This window comes from Miniopterus schreibersii (assembly GCF_964146895.1).
Source record: "Miniopterus schreibersii genome assembly, chromosome: 4".
Classification (NCBI taxonomy): Eukaryota; Metazoa; Chordata; class Mammalia; order Chiroptera; family Miniopteridae; genus Miniopterus; species Miniopterus schreibersii.
This window is the reverse complement of record NC_138105.1, coordinates 13802848-13827031: the sequence shown is the minus strand read 5'-3', so window position 1 is coordinate 13827031 and position 24184 is coordinate 13802848. Positions and strand designations below refer to the sequence as shown.

General features: G+C 34.8%; 1 protein-coding gene across 5 annotated transcripts in view; it reads left to right on the top strand.

Moving 5' to 3' along the window:
- The window catches only part of LOC308555796 (RNA-binding protein 27), a 65823-nt gene extending 41856 nt beyond the window's left edge, over positions 1–23967 (top strand). For 4 of the 5 annotated variants that reach the window (XM_081134394.1, XM_081134392.1, XM_081134393.1 and 1 more), the window contains 9 exons: positions 857–1135; positions 2664–2804; positions 6895–7014; positions 8146–8220; positions 8364–8528; positions 9766–9870; positions 9997–10188; positions 19086–19196; positions 20661–23967. In XM_081134394.1, the coding sequence (XP_080990520.1) occupies positions 857–1135; positions 2664–2804; positions 6895–7014; positions 8146–8220; positions 8364–8528; positions 9766–9870; positions 9997–10188; positions 19086–19196; positions 20661–20744 (1272 nt within the window). In that variant the 3' untranslated portion in view covers positions 20745–23967. The remainder of the gene's footprint in view (positions 1–856; positions 1136–2663; positions 2805–6894; positions 7015–8145; positions 8221–8363; positions 8529–9765; positions 9871–9996; positions 10189–19085; positions 19197–20660) is intronic. The other variant, XM_081134391.1, reaches the window with a different exon arrangement.
- Positions 23968–24184: the final 217 nt, after the last annotated feature.

Genomic DNA, 24184 nt, shown 5'->3' with positions numbered 1-24184 from the left:
TAATGAGTTTCTTAAGTGAAAAATTGTTTGTAGAAGACTATAATTTATATAGACCATTTACAGTTCTTTTATATTTACCTATCCATTGTCTTTGTCCATTTTTTTAAGAAAGCATTTAGAATAATGCTTTTCCAAACTTTTGCTTGTCATATATATTAAAAATACTTTTTCCATTTGTCATTTATTTTGTGTATGGCATGTTTGGACTGACAGGTTTAAAATTTTGTGTTGTCAAATCTGCTGCTTGTCTTTATGGACCCTACCTATAAGGTATGCATAAAAGGGCTTTTCAGACCCTAAGATTATATAGATACTCACTTTTTTCTTCTGGGTTTTTATGGGATATTTTGTTATTGTAAAATATTTTCTCCTCTCTGGAGTTAATTTGAATGTGAGATATCATGGAGGGATCTAACAGCTCTTCCCCAGATGGTTAGCTTACAGTGATATTATTTATTGAATAATCTAACATTCTTCCATATATAATTTTTGAAATAGGCATGTTGTGTTTTAGCAGATAAAGAACTTCATTTAGCCCAGCCGGGTGTAGCTCAGCGGTTCAGCATCGACCTAGGATCCAGGCAATCAGGGTTCGATTCCCGGTCAGGGCACATGCCTGGGTTGTGGGTTAGCCAATCAATGACTCTCTCATCATTGATGTTTCTATCTCTCTCTCTTCCTTTTTCTGAAATCAATAAAAATATATTTAAAAAAAACAACAACAACTTCATTTACAAAATATTCACAATGGATTTCAGCAGGTTGTTTTCTACTTCTGAATTATTTATCAATTTATTTGCACTTAACTGTTTGCTAATATCTGTGTTTTTGTTGTTGCTTTTGTTTTTTCTTACAGGTTGCTTTTAAGGGAGATCCAGAAGCAGCCCTCATCCAATATCTTACCAATGAGGAGGCAAGGAAAGCCATTTCCAGCACTGAAGCTGTTCTAAACAACCGATTCATTCGAGTCCTGTGGCATAGAGAAAACAATGAGCAACCAGCTCTACAGTCCCCAGCACAGCTGCTCCTGCAGCAGCAGCAAACACTTAGTCACTTGTCACAACAGCACCATCACCTGCCACAGCACCTTCATCAGCAGTCTCCTACTGCAACGGTACATGGAGGTATCCAGAAGGTAATCTACTGGATCATACGGAATTAGAGGTCCTCTGGTACCACCCTCTAGATCAGTGTCTCTCAGTTTGCAGTTCTTTAGTCTTTTACACCAGAGCCCCTCAGTTTGATCTGCAGACCAACAGCATCTGATCCCCTGGGAGCAATTTCTTGGGCCTCACCCCAATTACTGAATCAGGGCCCAAGCTGTGTAGGTAATTCTTTTGTACCCTAAAGTTTGAGAAGTGCTGTTTTACTGTTCTACATCAGAATCACTTATCTGGGTACAAATTCCTGGGCCTTTTGTTTCAAAACCTACAGTCAATCTCTAGATATAGGGTCCATAAGTCTTAATGTTTAAGCAGTACCCTTAGTGATTCTTCTCAATACTGAAGTATAATAACTATCCACCACTGAACAGTTCTGAACCTAGAACTTCTGAGTTTTTGGGTTAGAATCAGGCACCCTTGTACCCTTTGTTCTACTTTTTTCCATGTAGAAAAATTCTGTTTTAAAACTGAAAGGGAAGCTGCAAGAGAAGAGGATTCTGTCTCTTGTATTCATTCCAGCCCTGCTGCCTAAAACAAGGCCTGGCACATGTTGCCAAAATACCTTTGAATGGACAGATGAAGGAAAGAAAGAACAAACCACCATGCATTAGAGCCATTTAGATATCGATGATAATGATGATCTCCTCCTAGGTGTCTTCTTGTTTGCATTAAATGCATTCCAATTTTTTTTTGAAGTATTCCTTGTAGAGTCTTATCTTTATTCATCATCCTTATTTGCACCTATCTCTGCATTTCTTTTGTCTAGGTCCCACTTTACGTTAGGGCCCAAAGGTGAATTCTTCCCCTAGATGTTGGCTGAATGGTATATAAAAGAGTGATATCATCACCTCTCATTGTTAGACCTGTTATGTTAATGCAGTCTAAGATTGTATTATATCTTGGGAATAACACAGTGTTGTTCATATTAAGCTACTGTCAGTTAAAATGCTTGTCTGTCAAAGCATTACATATTGAAGGGAACACAGAAAAATTATTAGAAAATTTTCTCTGCGTATATATACATATATACATTAATTTTATTGTGATATATTTCAGACATCCAAAAAAGTATGAATAATAACAGTCATTGATGTATTTGCCACTTCACCTAAAAAATAAAACCTTAGAGGTAATTAAAGCACCTTCCCTTCGCATTTTCTTTTTCTTCCAATATGTGTTTTTTTTATTGATTTCAGAGAGAGGAAGGGAGAGGGAGAGAGAGAGAAACATCAGTGATGAGAGAGAGTCATCGCTTGCCTCCTGCATGCCTCCTACTAGGGGTTGAGCCCAAAACCTGGGCATGTGCCCTGCCCAGGAATCGAACCATGACCTACAGGTTCATGGGTCAAATCACAACCACTGCGCCACACTGGCCAGGCACATCTCATTTTCCTTTTTATCTTCCTCTCCAGGGTAGTCACTATCCTAAGTTTGTATTATTCCTTAGCATTTAATAAAAAACTTTTACCACATACATTCGTGTTTATTTTGTATATACAGGTGATGAGCAAACCACAGACACCGGGCGCATATGTTCTTAACAAAGTTCCTGTAAAACATCGTCTTGGACACACAAGTGCTAACCAGAGTGATGCAGCACACTTGTTAAATCAGTCCGGTGGTGCTGGGGAGGATTGCCAGGTATGTGTTTCTATGAGCCTCAGATATGTCCAGAGGTGTTCAGTGACACAAAGAAATGAAAAAATTATCTGGAGTTGTAGTGTCTTGTTTCTCTCAGATAAGTGTGACAGCTAACCTAAGTGTGGCAGGCATACTTCCCTAATTTCCATGATTCAGCCAGAAATTTGCATTTAAAAATTTGTTTTCTATTCAGAGCTAAGTAGGAATTTGAGAATTTTAGCCATTTATTAATAGGTAGATGTCTTTATTAGTTCATATCTTTTATAAATTTTTCTCTTTAATGAACATAGTGAAGGTGATTCTGTTATAATTTAAACTTGAACATTGAAATATATTTTAAGTAGTTTCTTTTCCTTTTAGGAATATATCTATAAACTGTGACTCTCCAGCATGGTGATTATTTCAAAGAGAGCTAGGAAAACTGAAAAACAGTTACAAGGGGGTTTAGGTTTAGCTCTACTAGACGTTAAAAAATACTGTAAAGTCTGTATAGCTGAAACAATTTGATATTGGCACATGAAGAGACAGACCAGTTGAGCAGAATAGAAGATCTAAAGATAGGCTCACTTGCAAATAGGAATTTATTTGCAAACACAGTATCTCAGATCAGTGGAGGAAATACAGACTTTATGATAGGGTGTTGGGCTAGCTGGATAGCCATATATAAAAGAGAGATTCAGGTGTTGATAGAAATGCTAAATGGTACAGCCCTCATGAAAGGAAATTTGGCAGTATCTGGCAAAATTATGTATGAATTTACTCTAAACCAGTAATCTTCCTTGTAAGAATCTATGCAAAGGTATGCTAGTCGAACTATAAAAAGACATGTGCAAGACCTCTAGACTATATATAATAGCAAAAGACTGGAAACAATCCAAATATTCATCAGTAGGGGACTGGTTACTTCACATGTACAGCTACACGATATCGTATGTGCAATTTTACAAAGGAATGAGGAATACATACACACACACACACACACACCATGGGGTGATCATTAGAATATATTAAGTAAAAAAGGCAAAATGAAACAAAAACTTATAGTCAGCCACTGTTGGTATAAGAAAGGTGCAGTGAACACATGCAAGCAGTTGCTTGTAATAGAAAAAAACAAAACTTCATATAATTTAAATCTTGTAGTTATGACAAGGAGGGAAGAAAACAGACAACTTTGCTATATCTTGTTTTGTAGACTTGTCTTAAAACCATTTAAATGCTGCATGTAATTATAAAATGAAAGTAATCCCTGAAAATTAAAAAGAAAAGTGAACTAGTATGTCTGCATAGAGAGTGCTTTAAAACACATTTATTTGACTATACCTAATGAGATACATCCTGAGGACAAAAAGCAGTTTATAAAGCTCAGCAATTATAGTGTTGGTTCTGCTGGTATTCTGAAACTAGTTTGTGAGCATAATAGGATAAATCAAATGAGGAATTATATTGGTATCATTGACAACTGAGATTTTCATTGTGGTTGAAAAGAGAGATGTAAGATAAGGTTAAGTTAAAACAGTGTAGTTCTGCATTTGAATCGAAAGTATCAATATAAATTCAGATTGTATTATATCTTAAAAAACAAATAACAAAAACCCCTCCAAAACGTTTTCCTAACTCTGTTCACTGAAAAGATCTTGGAACAATGACTAGCCCAATGGTAATGGTCCTCACCCCAACCCCCCCCCAGCACCTAGAGGAACCAGGGAAATGGCTGTCCCAAGATCTGGGACCTACAATGTTTCAGATGACTCTAGAATATTTTGTCAAACCAGAAATCGAAGTTGTCCAAGATTATTAGAATACTGTCAAAAAATGAAAAAAATGTCATAAAAACTCTGTATTAGTGACCAATTTTTTAAAAATTTAGAGGAAAGAAGAACAGTTAAAGGGTACCATACTCTGGTGAATACTAGAGGATGAGTGACCTGGTTTCTTTGACAAGTAATTTCCAAGGAAAAGAAGGAGAAAAGGAACAGAATTAAAGGCGACTTTAAAGAGATGTGACCAATTACACTGTATGGACCTTAATAGATCCCAATTCAAGTGGGAAAAATATTTAGAAAATTATAATGGAATCTGGAGATGTCAATAGTTAATGACATTGAAGAATTCTTAACTGTTTAAGTGTGGTGATGGTATTATGGTTATGTTTTAGAAGCTCTTATCTTTTAGAGATACAACTGAAATATTTACATATTGAAGTGATATATTTGGTATAAAGATGTAGTTAGAGATTTAAACAAAACAGGATTATTTTATATATTGATAATTGTTGCTGCTTGGTGATGGACATATCAAGTTTTTTATATTACTATACTTTTATTTCAAAAAATTCCATCATTAAAAGATAAGAAAAAACACACACAATTATAGACAGCCCTGACTTATCCTGCCTTCTTATTAGCTGTATTAGATAACTCATGAACATTGGTTTCCTTTTTTTTAAAAAAATATATCTCTTGATTTCAGAGAGAGGAAAGGAGAAGGGGGGAGAGAGAGAGAGAGACATCAATGATGAGAGAGTCATTGATTGGCTGCCTCCTGCACGCCCCTGACTGGGGATCGAGCCCACAACCCGGGCATGTGCCCTGACTGGGAATTGAACCCTGATCGCCTGGATCCTAGGTCGACACTCAACCACTGAGCCATGCCCGGCCGGGCTTGGTTTCCTTTTCAGTAAACTGATTTGCTATGAAGATTGAAAAATTTCTCTTAAAGCGTGAAGGGAAATTGCTTAGCACACAATAAGTGTTTTAGCACACAGCAAATTATAAGTATTGTCATTTTTGTTTTAATAAATAGTAATAGAAACATAAACATCAACTGTGCAGGTGTTCTAACTACTTTCCTGCATAGTTAAAGTAGTTTAATTTTGAGGATAAATTAAGTATTGTATGATTGAGAATAGTTTTGTATTTAGATATATTATTTACATGATTGAATTTTTCATGAATTTCTTAATATATCCTGTGTCCCTTACATCATGTATTCAGTTAATTTAAAAATAAAGAAAAGAGCTGAATGTGTTAGCAGAGACTTGAACTAGAGAGATTGTGGTGTAACATGTAGCTAGCTCTGCTGTGCCTTAAAAAGGGGAAGTTTAACTGGAGAGTCATCTGTTCAAAAGAGGAAAGGAATCTAACTACCAAAACTAGCACCATAAAGGTGGCCACCACTTTGCTTGCAAGTCAGATCTGTGAGCTAACTACTTGTCTTACGTTTGATTGTAAACTCATATAGCATTTGATTAAATATAATATTGATTATGATTACAAAGTATCTTAATTCTTAGAATTGCAGTTATTAGAAACATGGGTTTTTATTTATTTGGCACTTCACATGTGGTACCCTTCAGCCAGAGACCACCAGGAACACACCTGTAGTTGAACAAGTTGAGTTTATTCAGTGAGGGAAGGTACGCAGTGAAACTGTAGGGCACCTCAGTTAAAGGGTGTTAGAAAGGACTTTTAGGTTTAGGCTGTGTTAGGTGATTTGGGGCAGGATTTAAGAAAACAGGAGTAATTCTACGATCAGGTATCTTAGTAAGTGTAGCTAGAAGGAGGAAAAACTAGAATGAGAAATGTAATTGGTAAAGAAGCTGTAGTCATTTCTGTTAGCCAGGAGAGAGAGCTGGTTAGTCATTTTTACGATTTGCATAGCATTCATGTTTTTTTCTGTATTTAGTCATGATTATGGAGTGATCTTGTTATTGTCTTGATCCATCATGGTCACAAGAGTGCCCTTGTTTGAGGTTGATACTCTGTAAAACTGTTTATATTTAATAGGAGGACCTAGCTGTGAGTGGCAGGCCTGCTCCTTGATGTCAGAGCTTGTAGTTCTTTTTATCACAATTTTCAAAAAGAAGAAAGATATGTGATTGCATTAAACACAACATTATTGCTAAAAGTTAAGTTTTGGTTTTTTATTTGAGTGCCAGTTAAATTTATGTATAAAGAACTAGTTTTATAAATATCTATTTTAAATGTAATATATAAAATTTAACTCCCCAAAAAGGAATATATGCAGTCTTTATAAAAAATGACTTTGAAGCATTTCTAAGATTTAATTGAATCATTTTCCTGTTTCACAGATATTTTCGTCTCCAGGCCATCCAAAAATGATCTACAGCTCCTCAAACTTAAAGACTCCTTCAAAACTTTGTTCAGGGTCTAAGTCTCACGATGTTCAAGAAGTTCTTAAAAAGAAGCAGGTAACAGTTTTGATTGCTCTTTCATTGTAGAGGAAAGGACCCACTGAATTCTTAAGGGATTATGTTAATAACTTTGACAGTTGATGTTATGGAACTCCATCATCATATGTATTTAGCTGCTGCTGGATGCAGTGTACACTTGAACAAAAGGTGAACAAACAAAAAATGCTTTGCAGTTGCCTTTTAGTGGCCATCAAGCACAAGGAAAGACTTTTTTCTGTGTAAAAGTAAATAACACTGAGGTCATGTTTTTTCATTCTCCAAGGGATAGTAGGAGACATTTTATTTCATTATTTTCTTTTTTTCTTTCTGGCTTTGTAAGTTGGATAATATTTCACATAAAATATAACATTTATGTAGTTATTATTTATATGATTCAGTTCTGAGTTTCATATCATCTTAGATTTAAACTCACAGAGGTTTTCAAATAAAATATTTATATGTACTATCTCACTATAATTTGAGGTTTAATTAACAGAAGGGTGTAAGGCAACATTTTCCTGGCAAAAACAATAGATTTTGCTATTGTTCCTAACCTGTACCTCATCTCACATTTTTAAACTTCAAAAATAGGGATTTGGCTTATTGGCAAGTGAGAACACCTCTTGTTTTTCCTCATAGGTACACTTAGGTCATTCAGGTGAATAAACTGCATAGGTACAGCTAATTAATGTTCAATATTTTTAAAAGTACAGTTATAAATGTAAACTCTTTTTATGTTGGAAGTGTTGGGAAAAATATATTCAAAGTTTTTATCTCTGGTTTCAGCTTTTTTTTTTTTTTAAATATATCTTTATGCATTTCAGAGAGAGGAAGGGAGAGGGAGAGGGAAACAGAAACATCAATGATGGAGAGAGACATTGATCAGCTGCTTCCTGCACAGCCCCTGATGGGGACCGAGCCCGCAACCCGGGCATGTGCCCTGACCAGGAATCGAGGCGAGATCTCCTGGATCATTGGTTGACTCTCAACCGCTGAGCCACGCCAGGCTGGCTAAGCTATTTTTTGATTAGGAGGAAAATCTATCTTCTTATAGGGATGGCCCAGAAGAAATGAGTTGAGAATAAAGTGGCTTTATCATTGGCAAATTTTGTTATTTATCACTAACTTTTTCTTCACCTGTTCATGCAGGAAGCAATGAAGCTACAACAGGATATGAGGAAAAAAAGGCAAGAAGTGTTAGAAAAACAAATAGAATGCCAGAAGGTAAGACTAGAGCTCATTATTTGCCTGTTGGAATTGATGTATAGAGTGGATTTTTGCGGAGATATCTAATGGTAAAAATGTTAAGGGTTATTTATATTAAGCTTTGCTAAGCATAGTTTTACTTTTTCCTGTTTGTTTTATAGATGCTGATATCCAAGCTAGAAAAAAACAAAAACATGAAACCAGAAGAGAGAGCAAATATAATGAAGACTTTGAAAGAACTTGGTGAAAAGATCTCACAACTGAAAGATGAATTAAAAACATCTTCTGCGGTCTCCACACCATCTAAAGTGAAGACCAAAACAGAGGTATCTGTGTGCATTTTTTACTCAACGTAGGGTTATTGAACATCTGTTATGTGCTTGGCACTTTGAAAGTACAGTGCAACCCTTAGGTGGCTAATAGTCTGTGGAGGAGACAATTATAGTAACAAGTTTTAAAACTATTTTTATAGATGCTATGTACTCTCTTTGAAAGAGGTGATAGTACCCTGTTTGAATAAAGGTGTGTGTTTTTTAATTAAAATTTTTGGTTCTCTGTGTTGAAGATGAAACTGCTAGAATAATAGTGAGCAAAGAGATTACTTCCTACTTCAGCAGTTTTTGTGTAATTCTATAATACTATTGTAATAAAATCATTCTTCTTATAATCAAAAAATATCATTTGCTTTAATGCGGGTAAAAATGTGGCATTCTTTTGGAAAGAATAATCAGAAGTTCTAGATCCATTTAAGTCTAATTTTGTTAATTTGTTGGGTTTTTTAATCATAGGAGAATACTTTCTTTACACAGTGGTTCCATTATACTGAGCTCTGTGGTGGGATTTTAGGTTAATTTTGAGCGTTTTGAGGACTTGGAATAAATTTGTCAGATACATATATAGAACACAAATTTTTGTGTACAATATTATATTTCGTTTGAAATTGTGGTCCTCTCTTAGTACAGAAATGTAAAGTGTTTCATTAAGATTGCTTTTAAAAAATATAATAAAAATGTCTTTATTGAAATTTCCCCCAATTATAGAAAGAACATGGGCATATTTTGAAAATTAAAGAGAATATATATGGGAGGACAAGAATCTCTCACAGTTGCTTACCTAAAAGACTGATTATTTGTCTTTTACTGAAATAAAGTGTGGCAATAGTTATAGGGTCCATATCTGAAAGCAGTTTTGTAACTGTTATGTTTATACTGTGAATGAATTTTTACAATATAATTTATTTTGCCCCATTGTGTTTTATTTGTGATATTTTATTATGTGAAAATTATTCTCAGCTCCCTCATCTCAGATGACTGTTTCCAAGGTCTGAATTTTAGGCCATCTTAAGGAATAATACTGCTTGTTATTTTTACTGATATCATTATACTCTGTACATGTCAGTATTATATCTGTAAAGTTACTTTCTCTAAAACACCCCATGTGTATTGCACCCTTTCACTCTCATTTTCCCAAAAGAGATGTGTGTCATTCTGTAAGAAGAATATTCTGAATAAGATCTTGGAAGTAATCTGAAAAAATACACTTTTACTCTTAATTTTTCCAAAGGCCCAGAAAGAACTATTAGATACCGAACTGGACCTTCACAAGAGGCTGTCCTCAGGAGAAGACACAACAGAGTTACGGAAAAAACTCAGTCAGTTACAGGTTGAGGTGAGGCTTAAGAGGAGTTACCGACTCACTGCATTTAACATCTCAAAAAGTAGTTTTCTCTTTTTCTGTTTTCCAAGGTTTAGTCTAACTGTATATTTTATTCTACCTTCGGTTATTGTTATTCAGGCTGCACGATTAGGCATCTTACCAGTGGGTCGTGGAAAGACCATGTCCTCCCAAGGTCGAGGAAGAGGCCGAGGTCGTGGAGGAAGAGGAAGGGCCTCACTCAATCACATGGTGGTGGACCACCGGCCCAAAGCACTGTCAGTTGGGGGACTCATTGAAGAGGAAAAAGATGACTTACTGCAGCATTTCTCAGTAAGTTTTCAAAGCAGCAAGTACTAACTCTAAACACATTGTATCCAGCATTTCCTGGCTGCATTCTGTATAAATGTCAGATGTTTTATAGATTAGAAAAGAAGTAAAAACGGGTATTAGCAATTTTTTATTAATATATTTGAAGGTCAAGAAGTAGCTCATATTCTGTAATTCCATAATACTCCTCATAAATGCATTTGTAGTGATAAATTGTTCCAAAGCAATCTTTGATTTTTGTTTTAGGGTTATTACATGGTTTACCTGGTGTTTATAGTTAATAAGTGAAAATAATCTGGGATGGAGGCACAATTCAAAGGAATAATTTATTAGGATAAGAGACATATTTAGTTACGTGCTGTGTACATGTGCGACTGTTTACTTTTAAACAAACATGCAGATGGAGGTTTGATACAGGTAAATGTCTTTATTATTTTGTGCATAAACAGTATATTCTCTTTCCAACAACTCATTCATTGAGTAAATATTTTTTGTGTTGTTTGTGCTGGAGCATTTATATACATGATCTTATTTAATCTTAAATACCTGTATAAAGTGCATGTGAAATCCCATGAGTACAGATGGGAAAACTAAAGCTTAAATATAAGTTAACCAAGATCAAACCTTTAATAAGTGGTAGAACCAAGATGGGAAATGCACAATTGGCTAATAGCATCAGGATCCCTCTTCCTCAGACAACTTTTAAAAGAGAAAACATTTTCAGTCTTATTAAGTGTTAAAGATGGTGAGGGAAATCTTAGAGAAAGACTTCATTTCAAAGTTTATTAGTTTGGTGCCTGTTAATCCTGTTTCACCCTGACTATTGGAGAGTTGGATTATAAAGTGTCCAGATTTTAGAACCTTTGGGCTGTGACCTGTTCACTCTTGAGCCAGTTATTTCACTAGCCTGCCACTTATTTTCTTTTTTTCATAAAGTGGGAGACTAGCTTTAAGTGACTTATTGTAGAAATAAAGATGATAATATTTGGAGCACTATATGTGGGCAGGGTATTCTCTGGAAGCTGGGCGAATGTTAATTTTTGTCTTTTAATATTGAGTATATAAAATTAAAACCTCATTGTTGGAAAGATAAGTTGGGCATTTAGACCCAATACTAGCTCTGTTGAGGTGATACTGTGTGATGTAAAATAGAATTTTTATAAATTTGTCTCTGCAGAAAGTTCTAGTTATAAAAAGTAGGTAATCTTAGGAATTTAAGATATGTAGATATTTAAGTTTTAACCCAGAAGTTATGCTCATGTGGATCTCTTTCCTTCTCATAAGTAGAATCATTCTAGAACATCTATTGATAACCAGTTTTTACATAAGTGCATTTGATAGGTCTGAAACAGGGCATTCGGTTTGTGCAAAGGGGCATGCCCAGGCATTTGGGGAGGGAGGAAACAAAGCTGAGACAGATAGGTAAGTTCAAGGAAGAGACACTGCCATTGGTTTTGATGGTGTTTTGTTGTTGTTTTTTAGTTTTTGATAAAGTGCTTATCAGACAATCTTGAATACTAGAAACACATTTACCCTAGTAACAGATACTTGGGGAATATAGTATGCTTCCTTTGAAAGAAATACAGAAATACATATGCCTAGATATTAGTGTAAATAGATTTAGCAAGCTTAAAGGGTAATTCTTTCTTGAGATCTTTTATATCCCACAAAGCCTAAGGTAAAAAAATGTACGTTTTCAATATTTTTTTTACTGTCCTTAACAATCGTGAAAGGATCATGGAAGGTTCATGTCTGTATGAAAGATGATAGATGGGTTTTGGTGAAGTTATTCTGAAGGGTGAGGACCTAATTCTGGAGTCCTTCAGTTTATTTTTGTATCCAGCAGTCCACTTCCAAGAACTTACCACAAGGGAATTGTTAGGGTTGTACGTAAACAATATCTGTACGTAGGCTCAGTGTAGCATGCTTTATATTCAGTGAAATATGGAAACGATCTAAATGCTCACAAGTACTTTGCTGCTATTAAAAACATATTTTTAGATCTGGCAGGTGTGCTCAGTGGTTAGAGCGTCGACCTGCGCACTAGAGGGTTGAGAGTTTGATTTCTGGTCAAGGGCATGTACCTGGGCTGCAGGTCTGATCCCTGCCTTCCGTCAGGGTGTGTGTGGGAGGCAGCCAGTTGATGTGTCTCTGTCACATTGATGATGTTTTCTCTCTCACCTCTCTTTATCTCCCCCCTCCTTTCCACTCTCTAGAAATCAGTGGAAAAAGTATCCTCACTCCTCAGGTGAGGATAAAAAAACAACAACAAAAACCATGTTTTTAAAGAATAGTGACATGAGAAAATTCTCAGGGATTGACTTTTAGGTTAAAAAAGTAGGGTATAAGATTAAACAAAAAAAAATGAAAGTGCATTAAATTGTTAGTTCTGGGTGGCAAAATTCAAGTTAGTTTTTAATTTTTTTCCTTCTCAGCACTTCTCTATTTTCCCAGCTTTCCAAATGAACATATATTACTTTTAAAATCAGACCTTTTAACCTCACATTCACTTTTAGGTGAAGTGTCAGCATTTTTGTGGTGTATTTTAAAACCAAATTTGAGGATATGTATTAATTTGGGGCTTTTAGGTCCCGGCTACCTATATAAAAATATGTGTAAATTAATGTATACACAAATTTAAAATATATAAAATGTTTAATATACAATGCAAGCTATATATAACAGCATAAAACATGTAACAATATATAAATATTTTAATACTACGTATAGAGGTTAGCAGAGTTTTTCTGTAAAGAACCAGATAGGAAGTATTTCAGGTGTTTGATGACCACATACCCTTAGTCACATTTCCTTTTTCTCTTCCTTTCCTCTCACCTGCCCCCACCTCTCTCTTTTCCTTTTTCTTTTTAAAAATATAAAAGTTATTCTTAGCTCACGGGCTGTTGAAAAACAGGTGCCAGGCCACATTTGGCCTGAAGGCTGTAGTTTGCAGACCCCTGATATATGTTATTGTATTACTTTATATGTTAAATATTTTAGTTAAAAATTATGAAATAATATATAAGTAGAATTTTGTATATTTATACATTAAAATTAGTGAGTGTAGAACTTTTTAAAAAAAAATATCTTTATTGATTTCAGAGAGAGGGAGGGAGAGGGGGAGAGAGAAATACCGATCAGCAATATGCATCAATTTAACTACAAGATTTTTTAACTGTGGTAGTGTGGTTTAGCTGTTATACTCAGTGGTATAGGGTGAAACTTGAACTTTATTTATTATTATTATTTTTTTAATCCTCACCCAAGGATATTTTTTCCATTGCTTTTCAGAAAGAGTGGAAGGGGTAGAAAGAGGAAGAGAGAGTGTCACATCGTTTGGTTGCCTCCCTCACATGCCCCGACCAGGGCTGGGGATTGAGCCTGCAACCCAGGTACGTGCTCTTGGCCGGAATCGAACCTGAAACCCTTCAGTCTGCGGGCCAGTGCTCTAACCACTGAGCCTAACCGGCCAGGGCCCATTTTTAATTTTTTGAGGTAACTTGATACTGCTTTCCACAGTGGCTGCACCAATCTGCATTCCCCCACCAACAGTGCAAAAGTGTTCCCTTTTCTCCACATCTTTGCCAACACTTCTTTGTTGATTTATTGATGACAGTCATTCTGACAGGTGTTAGGTGATACCTCATTGTGGTTTTAATTTGCATTTTTCTGATGTTTAGTGACATTGAACATCTTTTCATATGTCTATTGGCCATGTGTATGTCATCTTTGGAGATGTATGTATTCAGTCCTTTGCCCATTTTTTAATTGGATTGTCTGTTTTTTTGGTGTTGAGTTGTGTAAGTTCTTTAAAAATTTTTGATATTAAGCCCTTATCAGATGTATCATTGGTGCATATGTTTTCCCATTCAGTGAGTTGTCTTTTGATTTTGTTTATGGTTTCCTTTGCTGTGCAAACACTTTTTAGTTTGATATAGTCCCATTTGTTTATTTTTTCTTTTATTTCCCTTGCCTGAGGAGATATGTCAAAAAAAAAAAAAATACTGCTAAAAGAAATGGCCTAGATTTTACTGCCTGTGTTTTCTGTTAGGATTTTTATCGTTTCAAGTCTAACATTAAGTTTTTAATCCATTTTGAGTTTATTCTTGTGTATGGTCTAAGAAGCTGGTGTAGTTATATTTTTTTGCATGTTTCTGTCCAATTTTCCCACTACCATTTATTGAATAGACTATCTTTACCTTATTGTATGTTTTTGCCTCCTTTGTCAAATATTAATTGACCATAAAGGTGTGGGTTTATTTCTGGGCTCTCTATTCTGTTCCACTGATCCTTATGTTTATTTTTATGCTAGTACATGCTGTTTTGACTACTATGGCCTTGTAGTATAGCTTACATCAGGTAGGATGATTTCTTCGTTCTTTCTCAAGATTGCTGTGGCTATTCTGGGTCTTTTGTGGTTCCATATAAATTTTTGGAATGTTTGTTCTACTTCTGTGAAATATGCCATTGGTATCTTGATAGGAATTGCATTGAATCTATAGGTTGCTTGGGTAGTATGGGCATTTTAATATTAATTCTTCCTATCCATGAACATGGTATATGCTTCCACTTATTTGTATCTTCCTCAGTTTCTTTCTTCACTGTCTTATAATTTTCCAAGTAGAATTCTTTTACTTCTTTGGTTAAATTTATTCCTAGGTATTTTATTTGTTTTTTTTTTTTTTTTTTTATGCAGTTATAGATGAGGTTGGTTTCTTAGTTTCCCTTTCTGATAGTTAATTATTGGTGTAAAAAATGCAACTGATTTCTAGGTATTTATTTTGTTTCCTGCTACTTTACTGAATTCATTTATCAGTTCTAGTATTATTATTTTTTTTAATTCTCACCCGAGGATATGTTTACTGATTTTGGAGAGACAGAAAGGGGGAGAGAGAGAGACATCAATGTGAGATAGAAGCATCAGTCGGTTGCCTTTCATATGCGCCCTGACTGGGAATCAAACCTGCAGCCTTTTGGTATATGGGACGATGTACCAACCAACTGAGCCACCTGGCCAGGGAGTTCTAGTAATTTTTTGGTGGAATCTTCAAGTTTTTCTCTGTACAGTATTATGTCATCTGCAAATAATGACTGTTTTACTTCTTTCTTTCTAGTTTGGATTCCTTTTATTTCTTCTTCTTGTCTGATTGCTGTGTCTAGGACTTCCAGTACTATGTTGCGTAAGAGTGGTGAAAGCAAACATCCCTGTCTTGTTCCTGATCTTAAGGGAAATGCTTTTAGTTTTCCCTCATTGAGTATGGTATTGGTTGTGCGTTTGTCACATACAGATTTTATTACGTTGAGGTTCTTCCCTCTCTTCCCACTTCGCTGAGAGTTTTTGTCATAAATAGGTACTGGATTTAAATTATTTTTATTGATCTGTTAATATGATTATGTATTTTTATCCTTAATTTGTTTATGTAATGTTTATTTATCATGTAGTATTATGTAGTGTTTATCATGTTTATTGATTTGCAGATATTGTACCAAACTTACATCTATGGAATAAATCCCACTTGATCATGGTATATGATCTTTTTAATGTATTGCTGGTTCTAGTTTGCTGATATTTTGTTGAGGATTTTAGCATCTGTGTTCATCAGGGATATTGGCCTATGCTCTTTTTTCTTTGTAGTGTTTTTATCTTGTTTGGAATTAGGATAATGCTGGCCTTGTAAGATGAGCATTGGAGTCTTCCCTCTTCTTGAATTTTTTGGAATAGTTTGAGAAGGATAGGTGTTAGTTCTTGTCTGGCTGCTTGGTAAATTCACCTGTAAAGCCATCCAGTCCGAGAGGACTTTTGTTTGTTGGGAGTTTTTTTATTACTGCTTCAGTTTCATTAATTGTAATCTGTTTATTTAGATGTTCTGATTCTTCCTGATCCAGTATGTTTCTAGGAATTTATCCATTTCTTCCCAGTTGTCCAGTATATTGGCATATAGTTGTTTGTAATGTTTTCTTACAGTCTTTCATATTTCTGTGGTGTCGATTGTTACTTCTCCTTCATTTCTGATTTTATTTATTTGCCTTCTCTTTTTTCCTTGATGAGTCTGGTTAAAGGTTTGTCAATCTTGTTTAGCTTTTCAAAGAACCAGCTCTTGGTTTTATTGATCTTTTGTTTTGTTTTTTTAAGACTCTTAATTTATTTCTGCTCTGGTCTTTATTATTTCCTTTCTTCTACTCACTTTGGGCTTTGTTTGTTCTTTTTTCAGGTTCCTTTAAATATAAAGTTAGGTAGTTTGAGATTTTTCTTGTTTCTTGAGGTAGGCCTGTAATGCTATGAATTTTCTTCTTAGGACTGCTTTTGCTGTGTCCCATATATCTTGGGTTATGTTCTCATTTTCATTTGTTTCAGGGCATCTTTTGATTTCTTCCTTGATCCCATTGTTAATCCATTCATTGTTTAATAACATGTTATTTAGCCTCCATGTCTTTGTGTGAGCTTCAGTTTTTTTTCTTGTGATTGATTTCTAGTTTCATACCATTATGGTCAGAGAAGATGCGTGAGATAATTTCAGTCTTCTTAACTTTATTGTTACTTGTGTTGTATCCTAACATATGGTCTAGCCTTGAAAATGTTCCATGTGCACTTGAAAATTAGAGCGTATATTCTGCTACCTTGAGGCAAAATGCTCTGAAGACATCAATTAAATCCATCTGATCTAGTGTTTCATTTAAGTCTACTGTTTCCTTGTTGCTTTTCTGTCTGGAAGATCTATCCATTGATGTCAATGGGGTGTTAAAATCTCCTACTATGATTATATTACTATTGATCTTTCCCTTTATATCCATCAAGATTAGCTTTGTATATTTAGGTGCTCCTGTGTTGGGTGCATAAATGTTTATAAGGGTTATATCCTCTTGTTGGATTGTTCCCTTTATCATTATGTAGTGTCCTTCTTAGTCTCTTACTGTAGCCTTTTGGTTAAAGCCTGTTTTGTCAGGTATAAGTATTGCTACCCTAGCTTTCTTTTCATTTACATTTGCATGAAATATCGTTTTTTCATCCTTTACTTTTAGTCTGTATGTGTCTTTCATTCTGAGGTGAGTCCCAGCCATGGATTGAAAATACAGTTGACCCTTGAAATCTCCATATATGTGGACCCACACAGTTCACACCCATGTTGTTCAAGGGTCAACTGTACATCTTTATTCTAATTACTAATCTAATTTGTTATAAGTTAGATAGTTGGGGTTTATATTTTTAGTTACTAACTACATACAAATTAAATTTTTAATTCTTTAGTAATATACATATATGCAATATATTTAATTCCTTGAAGTTCCTTTTGGAAAACAGAACTGCTCCCCTCTTTGGAGGACAACATAGTTAATATAGGTTAAATATCTATATTTTTCTGATTATAAAAGTAATATGTCAATTTAAAGTTCAAATAACAGATAAGGTCTATAAGGTATAACATGGCCACAATAGTTGATAACAATGTATTGTATAATTGAAATTAGCTAAGAGTAGAACTTAAATGTTCTCAGCAAAACAACAAAAGGTAAATATGTGAGATGATGCACTTACAATTAACTTTATGGGGAGAATCCTTTCACAGTGTATATGCCAGATCATCATGTCGTATGCTTTATGTATCTTACAATTTTATTTGTTACTTATACCTTAATAAAACTGAAAAGTAGAATTCAAATAATACAAAAATGAACAAACTGAAACCATTTGTCTATAGTTGGGCTCTGTGTTAAAGGACAGAGTAATGTCAAGGGATGTCCATCACACACACTACCCAATCCCCCCCCCCAGTTTATTGAGATATAATTGACATGTTATTAGTTTATATTAGTTTAAGATGTACAGCATAACGATTTGATATATCTATAATTGTGAAGTGATTACTGAAATATGGTAACATCCATCACCTCACAGTTATTTTTTGTGATGAGAATTTTTAAGATCCACTCTTAGCAACTACCTGATTTTTAAAAGATGATAGGTGTGTATTTGGATTGGACCATTTTGATACGTCAGTTTAGTTGTGCTCGCGGGTCAAATGTTTGGTGTCAGATTATAAACAGTCAACCTCCACAAGGTATAATGGGAATTTTTCCTTAGAACAGGCCAGTTTCTATGCAGACAGTAATTAACTGGCTATGGGTCTGGCCTATTATACACTATTACAATGCAGTGATCTGAGTGTTATGTGGAAACATTTGGCAAATGCTTCATGAACCTTATCAACATTTTTCTTAGAAAAACTAGAGTGAAACCTTAAATTTAAAAGAACCTCTTCTTTCACAGTTTTCAGGACTGAACCAAGAATTGGGGGTATTCTACAATTTTGCATGGTTAATAGGAAAGCTATAGGAATAACTAAATTTTCCCTTTCATAAAACGTAGGGTCCCCTTTCCTTTGTCTCTGTTGCTTTGTCTTTAAAATTAAATGTTTGCTTTCTCTTTTTATTGAAATGTGCAGGGAAGGGAAAAAATGTTATTTGGTAGTACGGAGGAATAATTTGAAGCTGAGCAGGTTTACCTTGAGTTGGGATAATAGATGTTTAACATTTGTTGTTATAGTTGTATAGCATTTTAGAACAGAAGGTGGGAATAGCTTTGTCAAATATTGGTGGGGCTATAAGAGATGCCATATGATGAATAGGCAGTTTAAAAAAAAATACTTAAATTTGTCATTCAATCAAGACAAGTTTTATTTACACGATAGAAAAATAAATCATGGACTCTTCTGGGTAGACCAGAACACATGGCCTACTAGTTAAAACGGACTTCATTTTTCTAGCTCTCATTGATATTGTTCATAGATCCACTTTAACAGGTTTTTCTCCCAGTCATTACACTTTTTAAGTAACACACAGTTTGAAGGAATCATTAGTAAATGTGAGTACACACTTTTGTGTTTTTCTAAAATCTATTTTAGGCTGCAAACCAAGGGTCAAAATTCAAAGACCGTCGGCTACAAATATCATGGCACAAGGCCAAGGTGCCTTCTGTATCCACAGAGACGGAGGAAGAAGAAGTCAAGGAGGAGGTAAACATAATGGTCGAGAGAAAGGGGGGGAAAGGAAAGAACTGCGTGAGATTGTGTCCCAGTTCTACATTGTCCCTACATTAAAGTAAATAGTATAAAAAATAAACACCAAATTATTTCATGAATGCAGTTAGCAAAGACTAGTCCAGAAGTTTGTTAAAGCACCGGTAGGTACATAAACATAAAAAGCTCTTGGAGGGATTATTTTCTGGTGTAAGAGAGACTGTTTTTGGGGGGTTTTTTATTGGCGTTTATTTGGGCTCTAGATATTGTGATTCAGGTAAATGAAGACATGGGTTATACGAACAAATTAAGTTTTAGCTGGTTGTGTAAGCTTTTCATTTATTCAGGTTCCATAAGTAATATGTTTTAGTTTCTTGCTTTCCTTCTATGTATAGTTGGTTTAAATGGCAGTGTAAGGAAATCAGACATAAAAGGGAAGACTAGGAAAGTCAAGGATTTAAATACTACAAGTGCTAAATAATCAGCCTCCTAAAATATAAGAGAATTGATTTTGCTCTTTTACTCCTATATTTCTAATTAGTTTATTAAAATGGACCTTCCTAATTCACCACAGTTTTTGTTTAAAAGATCACTGGCATTTATGATTGATCAAGAGTCTTCTAGCCATATGGGTAGTTTTATATAACAAAAGCAGAAACGTTTCCTGTGTTAGAAAAATTTTGATATTTGGGGAACTATTTGGAGATACTTCTACTTTGTGTAACATTTTACATTTTTATATACGATTTGGAATGTCAGTGTCGTGGGGAAATTAGTATATTCTCCCCTCATAAATAATCAGTTTATGAGTTTGAATGGTCATTTGCTTGCCTCATTTTTAAGTTAATGGAATAAAATTAAATTAATTTAACCAAAAGCATTTTATAGGTATTTTATTTTCCCTACTAAACGTTCATATACTATATACTTTATTTTTCTGATGATTTTAGAATGGAAATCTTCTCCTGTTAAGACTAAAGAAAGTTAGCAAGGGAGAAGACTATACATACAGGGTGGGGCAAAGCAGGTTACAGTCGGGAGTGCTCAGAACAGTTCATTCTTGTATTTTTATTCATTAATTACTGTAGTATTTTCCACTTTTATCCCACCCAGTACGTTTATTTTTTTAAATATATCTTTACTGATTTCAGAGAGGGGAAGGGAGGAGAGAGAGAGAGAGAAACATCAATGATGAGTCATTGATCGGCTGCCTCCTGCACGCCCCCTACTGGGGATCGAGCCCACAACCCGGGCATGTGCCCTGACCGGGAATCGAGCCACGATCTCCTGGATCCTAGGTCAGTGCTCAACTGCTGAGCCCCACCCAGTACTTTTAAAAAAACGTTTTGAGCTTTTTTGCTCTGAAGGATACTTGTATTTAGTCTGTTTGTCCTTTGTCCTAACAAGTATTTTATTTAACTTTCTTGTACCACTAAGCAGATTTTCTCCTCTTTTCTTCAGGAAACAGAAACCTCAGATTTGTTTTTGCCTGATGACGACGATGAAGATGAAGATGAGTATGAGTCCCGTTCATGGCGAAGATGAAATCTGAAGCGAGCTGTATAATTTTTAGGAATATTTGTTTAGAAGAACAACTTTTAAAATTATTTAAAGACGTCAATGAGCCAAAAAAATTTTTTTATTTTTCTTTTCAACACAGTAGATTTAAGGACAGCAAGTTTGCTATTTAAACACATCTCATAACTGTTCATGATATTAAAGCACCAAAGGCCTAGTGACTTTTACACAGTTGTGAAGATCCACAGGAATGACATGGATAATCTCTAGAGCCTTATTTTCCACACCACCTGTTTTTGTTGCTATTGGTGTTGGATTATGATGTAAATGACAGGGTGTTCAGAAATTTTATTTTGGATTATAATCTGCTGATAAAATTTCTTTAAATGTCAAAATTGCCTGGAATCTCTTAACTCTTAGCTATTATGGATGGGTCGTCAGACAGTAAGAGACATTTGTAATTGAAATGCCCTTTTGCTTTCAAAAGTTGTCTTGGAAGAAAAGTAAAATTTCTTTTTTTCCCTCTTTTTTTTTTTTTTTACTGAGGAGCCCAATTTGTATTAAACCTAAATTTTGGGGGGTGTGTGTTATGTGCAGTAGTAAGTACTATTTTAGTGTAAACCATAACAATCTCTGTGTTCTTAAATGCTATAAGGTAATAGAAGCTAGCTCCATGGTACTTTCATTCTGTCATTTATTAACTCTCCTGGACTTCTGTTGCTGCTGAGCCTTAATTTGCTTTGAAATTAGTGAGTATTGGTTCAGTTGGTGTTTTGGGTTGTTGTTTTTTAAATTCTCAGAGTATAAAAGGTTCTCACCCATGGCCCCTTTCCCACCCCCTTTTTCTTCTGCCTTTTTATTACTAGGCCTGACTTACCCATTACTGAGAGAAGTGATTCTTTTGGGCCACTAAAAGTCAACCCCCAATAAAAAGTTTAAACCAGCACCTTGATAAATAAGTGTTTTGATGAGAGTAATGGAAAGATTTATGGGGAGAGTCAGTCACCAGCTTTTTTTTCTTTTTCTTTTTTAATGCTTTCAGTTTAGTTAATAGTTACACAAAAGGGTTTAAAAAGTGTCTGAAATTCTTTTCCTAAATTTAAACCATGATGGTGAGGTGACGGGTGGGGTGGGGGTTGGGGTAGGGTAGGGGATGAGTGTGCTAGTAATAAATGGGAGTCATGACTTGACTTTGATCAGATGACCTTATTTTTTTATAATTTTATAGCTTATTGCTATCCATGAACATACGTATCCTTCAGTAGGCAGTTTCCTCACTGTGTGCATTTTTACTGTACACTATAGAGCAGAGTATCTGTTAAGTAAAATATATATGTAAATTTCTGTCCTTGTGTTCTGAATGTTAGACGGAAAAGCAGAGGAGCAACACTACACTGTATTGATCCCTGGGGAGATAAAATTATTAATGTACATAGGATGTCACTTTTTCAAGGGCATACACATCTATGTTTTTATATGTGTGCGGTGTGAAAATGTAAAACTCCCTGTTGGCTTTGGTAGGTTCTTGGTGATCACTATATCAAGGATTTTGTTTCTTGAGGTAAAGGACTGTTTCTTAAAGTAGAAACTATTCACTAAGAAACTTAAAACCATCAGGACTCTAGATTTACTTAGCTACACGAAGTTAAATCCCACATTCTGATTATCTTTTCTTTTCTACCTATTTTCCTGGAATGATGTGTCAGACCAGGATCATTTTTACATTCATGTAACTTCCCCTTCACAATAACAAGGACTTCCTCTTCGTAGGTGGTGGTTATATTTCTGATAACACTGAAACTAAAATAAGCTTATAAAAAGGATGGGAAATGTTACAGTGGGGTACCTAGAATAAGCAGTCTTGCTCCTTCCTCCTCCGTCATCTCTGATGAAATGTTCTTGATGTCTGTGGCTCACTTGGTATATATTTTGAAAGATTCATTGTGGTGAATATTTTGAGTCCTGACAGTTTAAACGTGATAGAGGGAACAAAGGATTTATATATTTTTTGTACAAAGTTTTTTCTTAAACTGTATAATTTTGTAAATAATTTGTTTTTGTTTTTTTTTGTTTTTTTTTTTTTTGTGTACTAAAACTACCAGCGTATAGATTTCAATAAGAATTGTTGTATTTTTGTATTTGGAAACTGAAAATTACAGTAAAATAATGGAGCTGTAAGAAAATTTTCAGTAGACTGACAGTTCAACAGAATGAGATTCCTTTTCATATGATTTTTTTAAAACCTCAAAATTGACATCTTATTACACTCTGTACAGGGAAAGTTGAGGATTTGTTTGCCCTTTTAGTTATTGGGTGGAGGGTGAAAGAGAAGGGTGTTAGAGTGAAGGCTAGACACTTTCCCAGTAAGATTCGAGACCCTTTGTATAAAACTTCTCTTTCAATATACCTTACGTAAGACCAAAATACTTTTTAAATATTCTAAGAATTCTAAAACTTCTTTGACTCTTAAAAATGAATTCAAAATATGGGTTAAATATAATAGAAAATCTAAGTTAATGTCAGCATAAAATAGTTGAATATATATTTTTCCTTTATGATTTTTTTACCCCCATTCTCAAATCTCCTACTGTTAGAATTTCTCTTAAAAGTAAACACCATGACTTGTTTTCTTGGCATCTTCAGTTACAGAGGTAACATATACCACCTGAGGCAAGCTCTGTTCTCTTTAATGTGTATAAGGTCTTTCTAAGTAGCTGATGACCAGTCCGCCTTGGTCAGCCTGCTTCACTAGTGGATTGCTGCCCAAGCGTAAAAAGGTAACCGCAGGGAATGCAGAATTTCCCTCAATTTCTTCATGTTGTAACAATGGGAAAACATTGTCACTAGCTAGGATGATAAATTGGAAAACAGTCTTGTTAGGGTGAAACAAAGGTCCTAGTGATGGATTATTATTTCAAAAAGAAGAAAAAAAATCATGTGAAAAGGAATAGTGGTTCCTCTTTATGTATAGTATGCCTGTATTATAGTTTTTACAAAATTGTGAACTTGTGTAATAGTATAATAGGAGATATTGTTGAATTTCTAACTGTTTATACATTTAAATTCATATATGTAATGTTTGTTTTATCAATTACAATCTGAATTTCTAAGAAGCATGTTGACTTTTGCAATAAAGATGCAATATGGAATGGTTCACAATCGGAAAAAAAAGAAAAAAGAAAAGTATTATGAATTTAAAAGAATTTGGAAAATTTATGAACCATTCCAAAAATTATAACAATCACCAAAAGAGCTGTAATTCTGGCTTGTTCTGGAAAGAAAGGAAATGTGTGTGTGAGCTTGCTTGTGTGCGAGCCTGAGCGAGTAGTGGAGATGTGTGTGTGTTGTGTGTGTGCTCATGTATGTGGGAGAATGCCACTCCATGAATTTGGGCACTGAAGTCACTGGCTGTGAAGTACTCAGTAGACTAGCCCCCTCAACAGGGTAGTCTTGGAAATGAAAGAGAA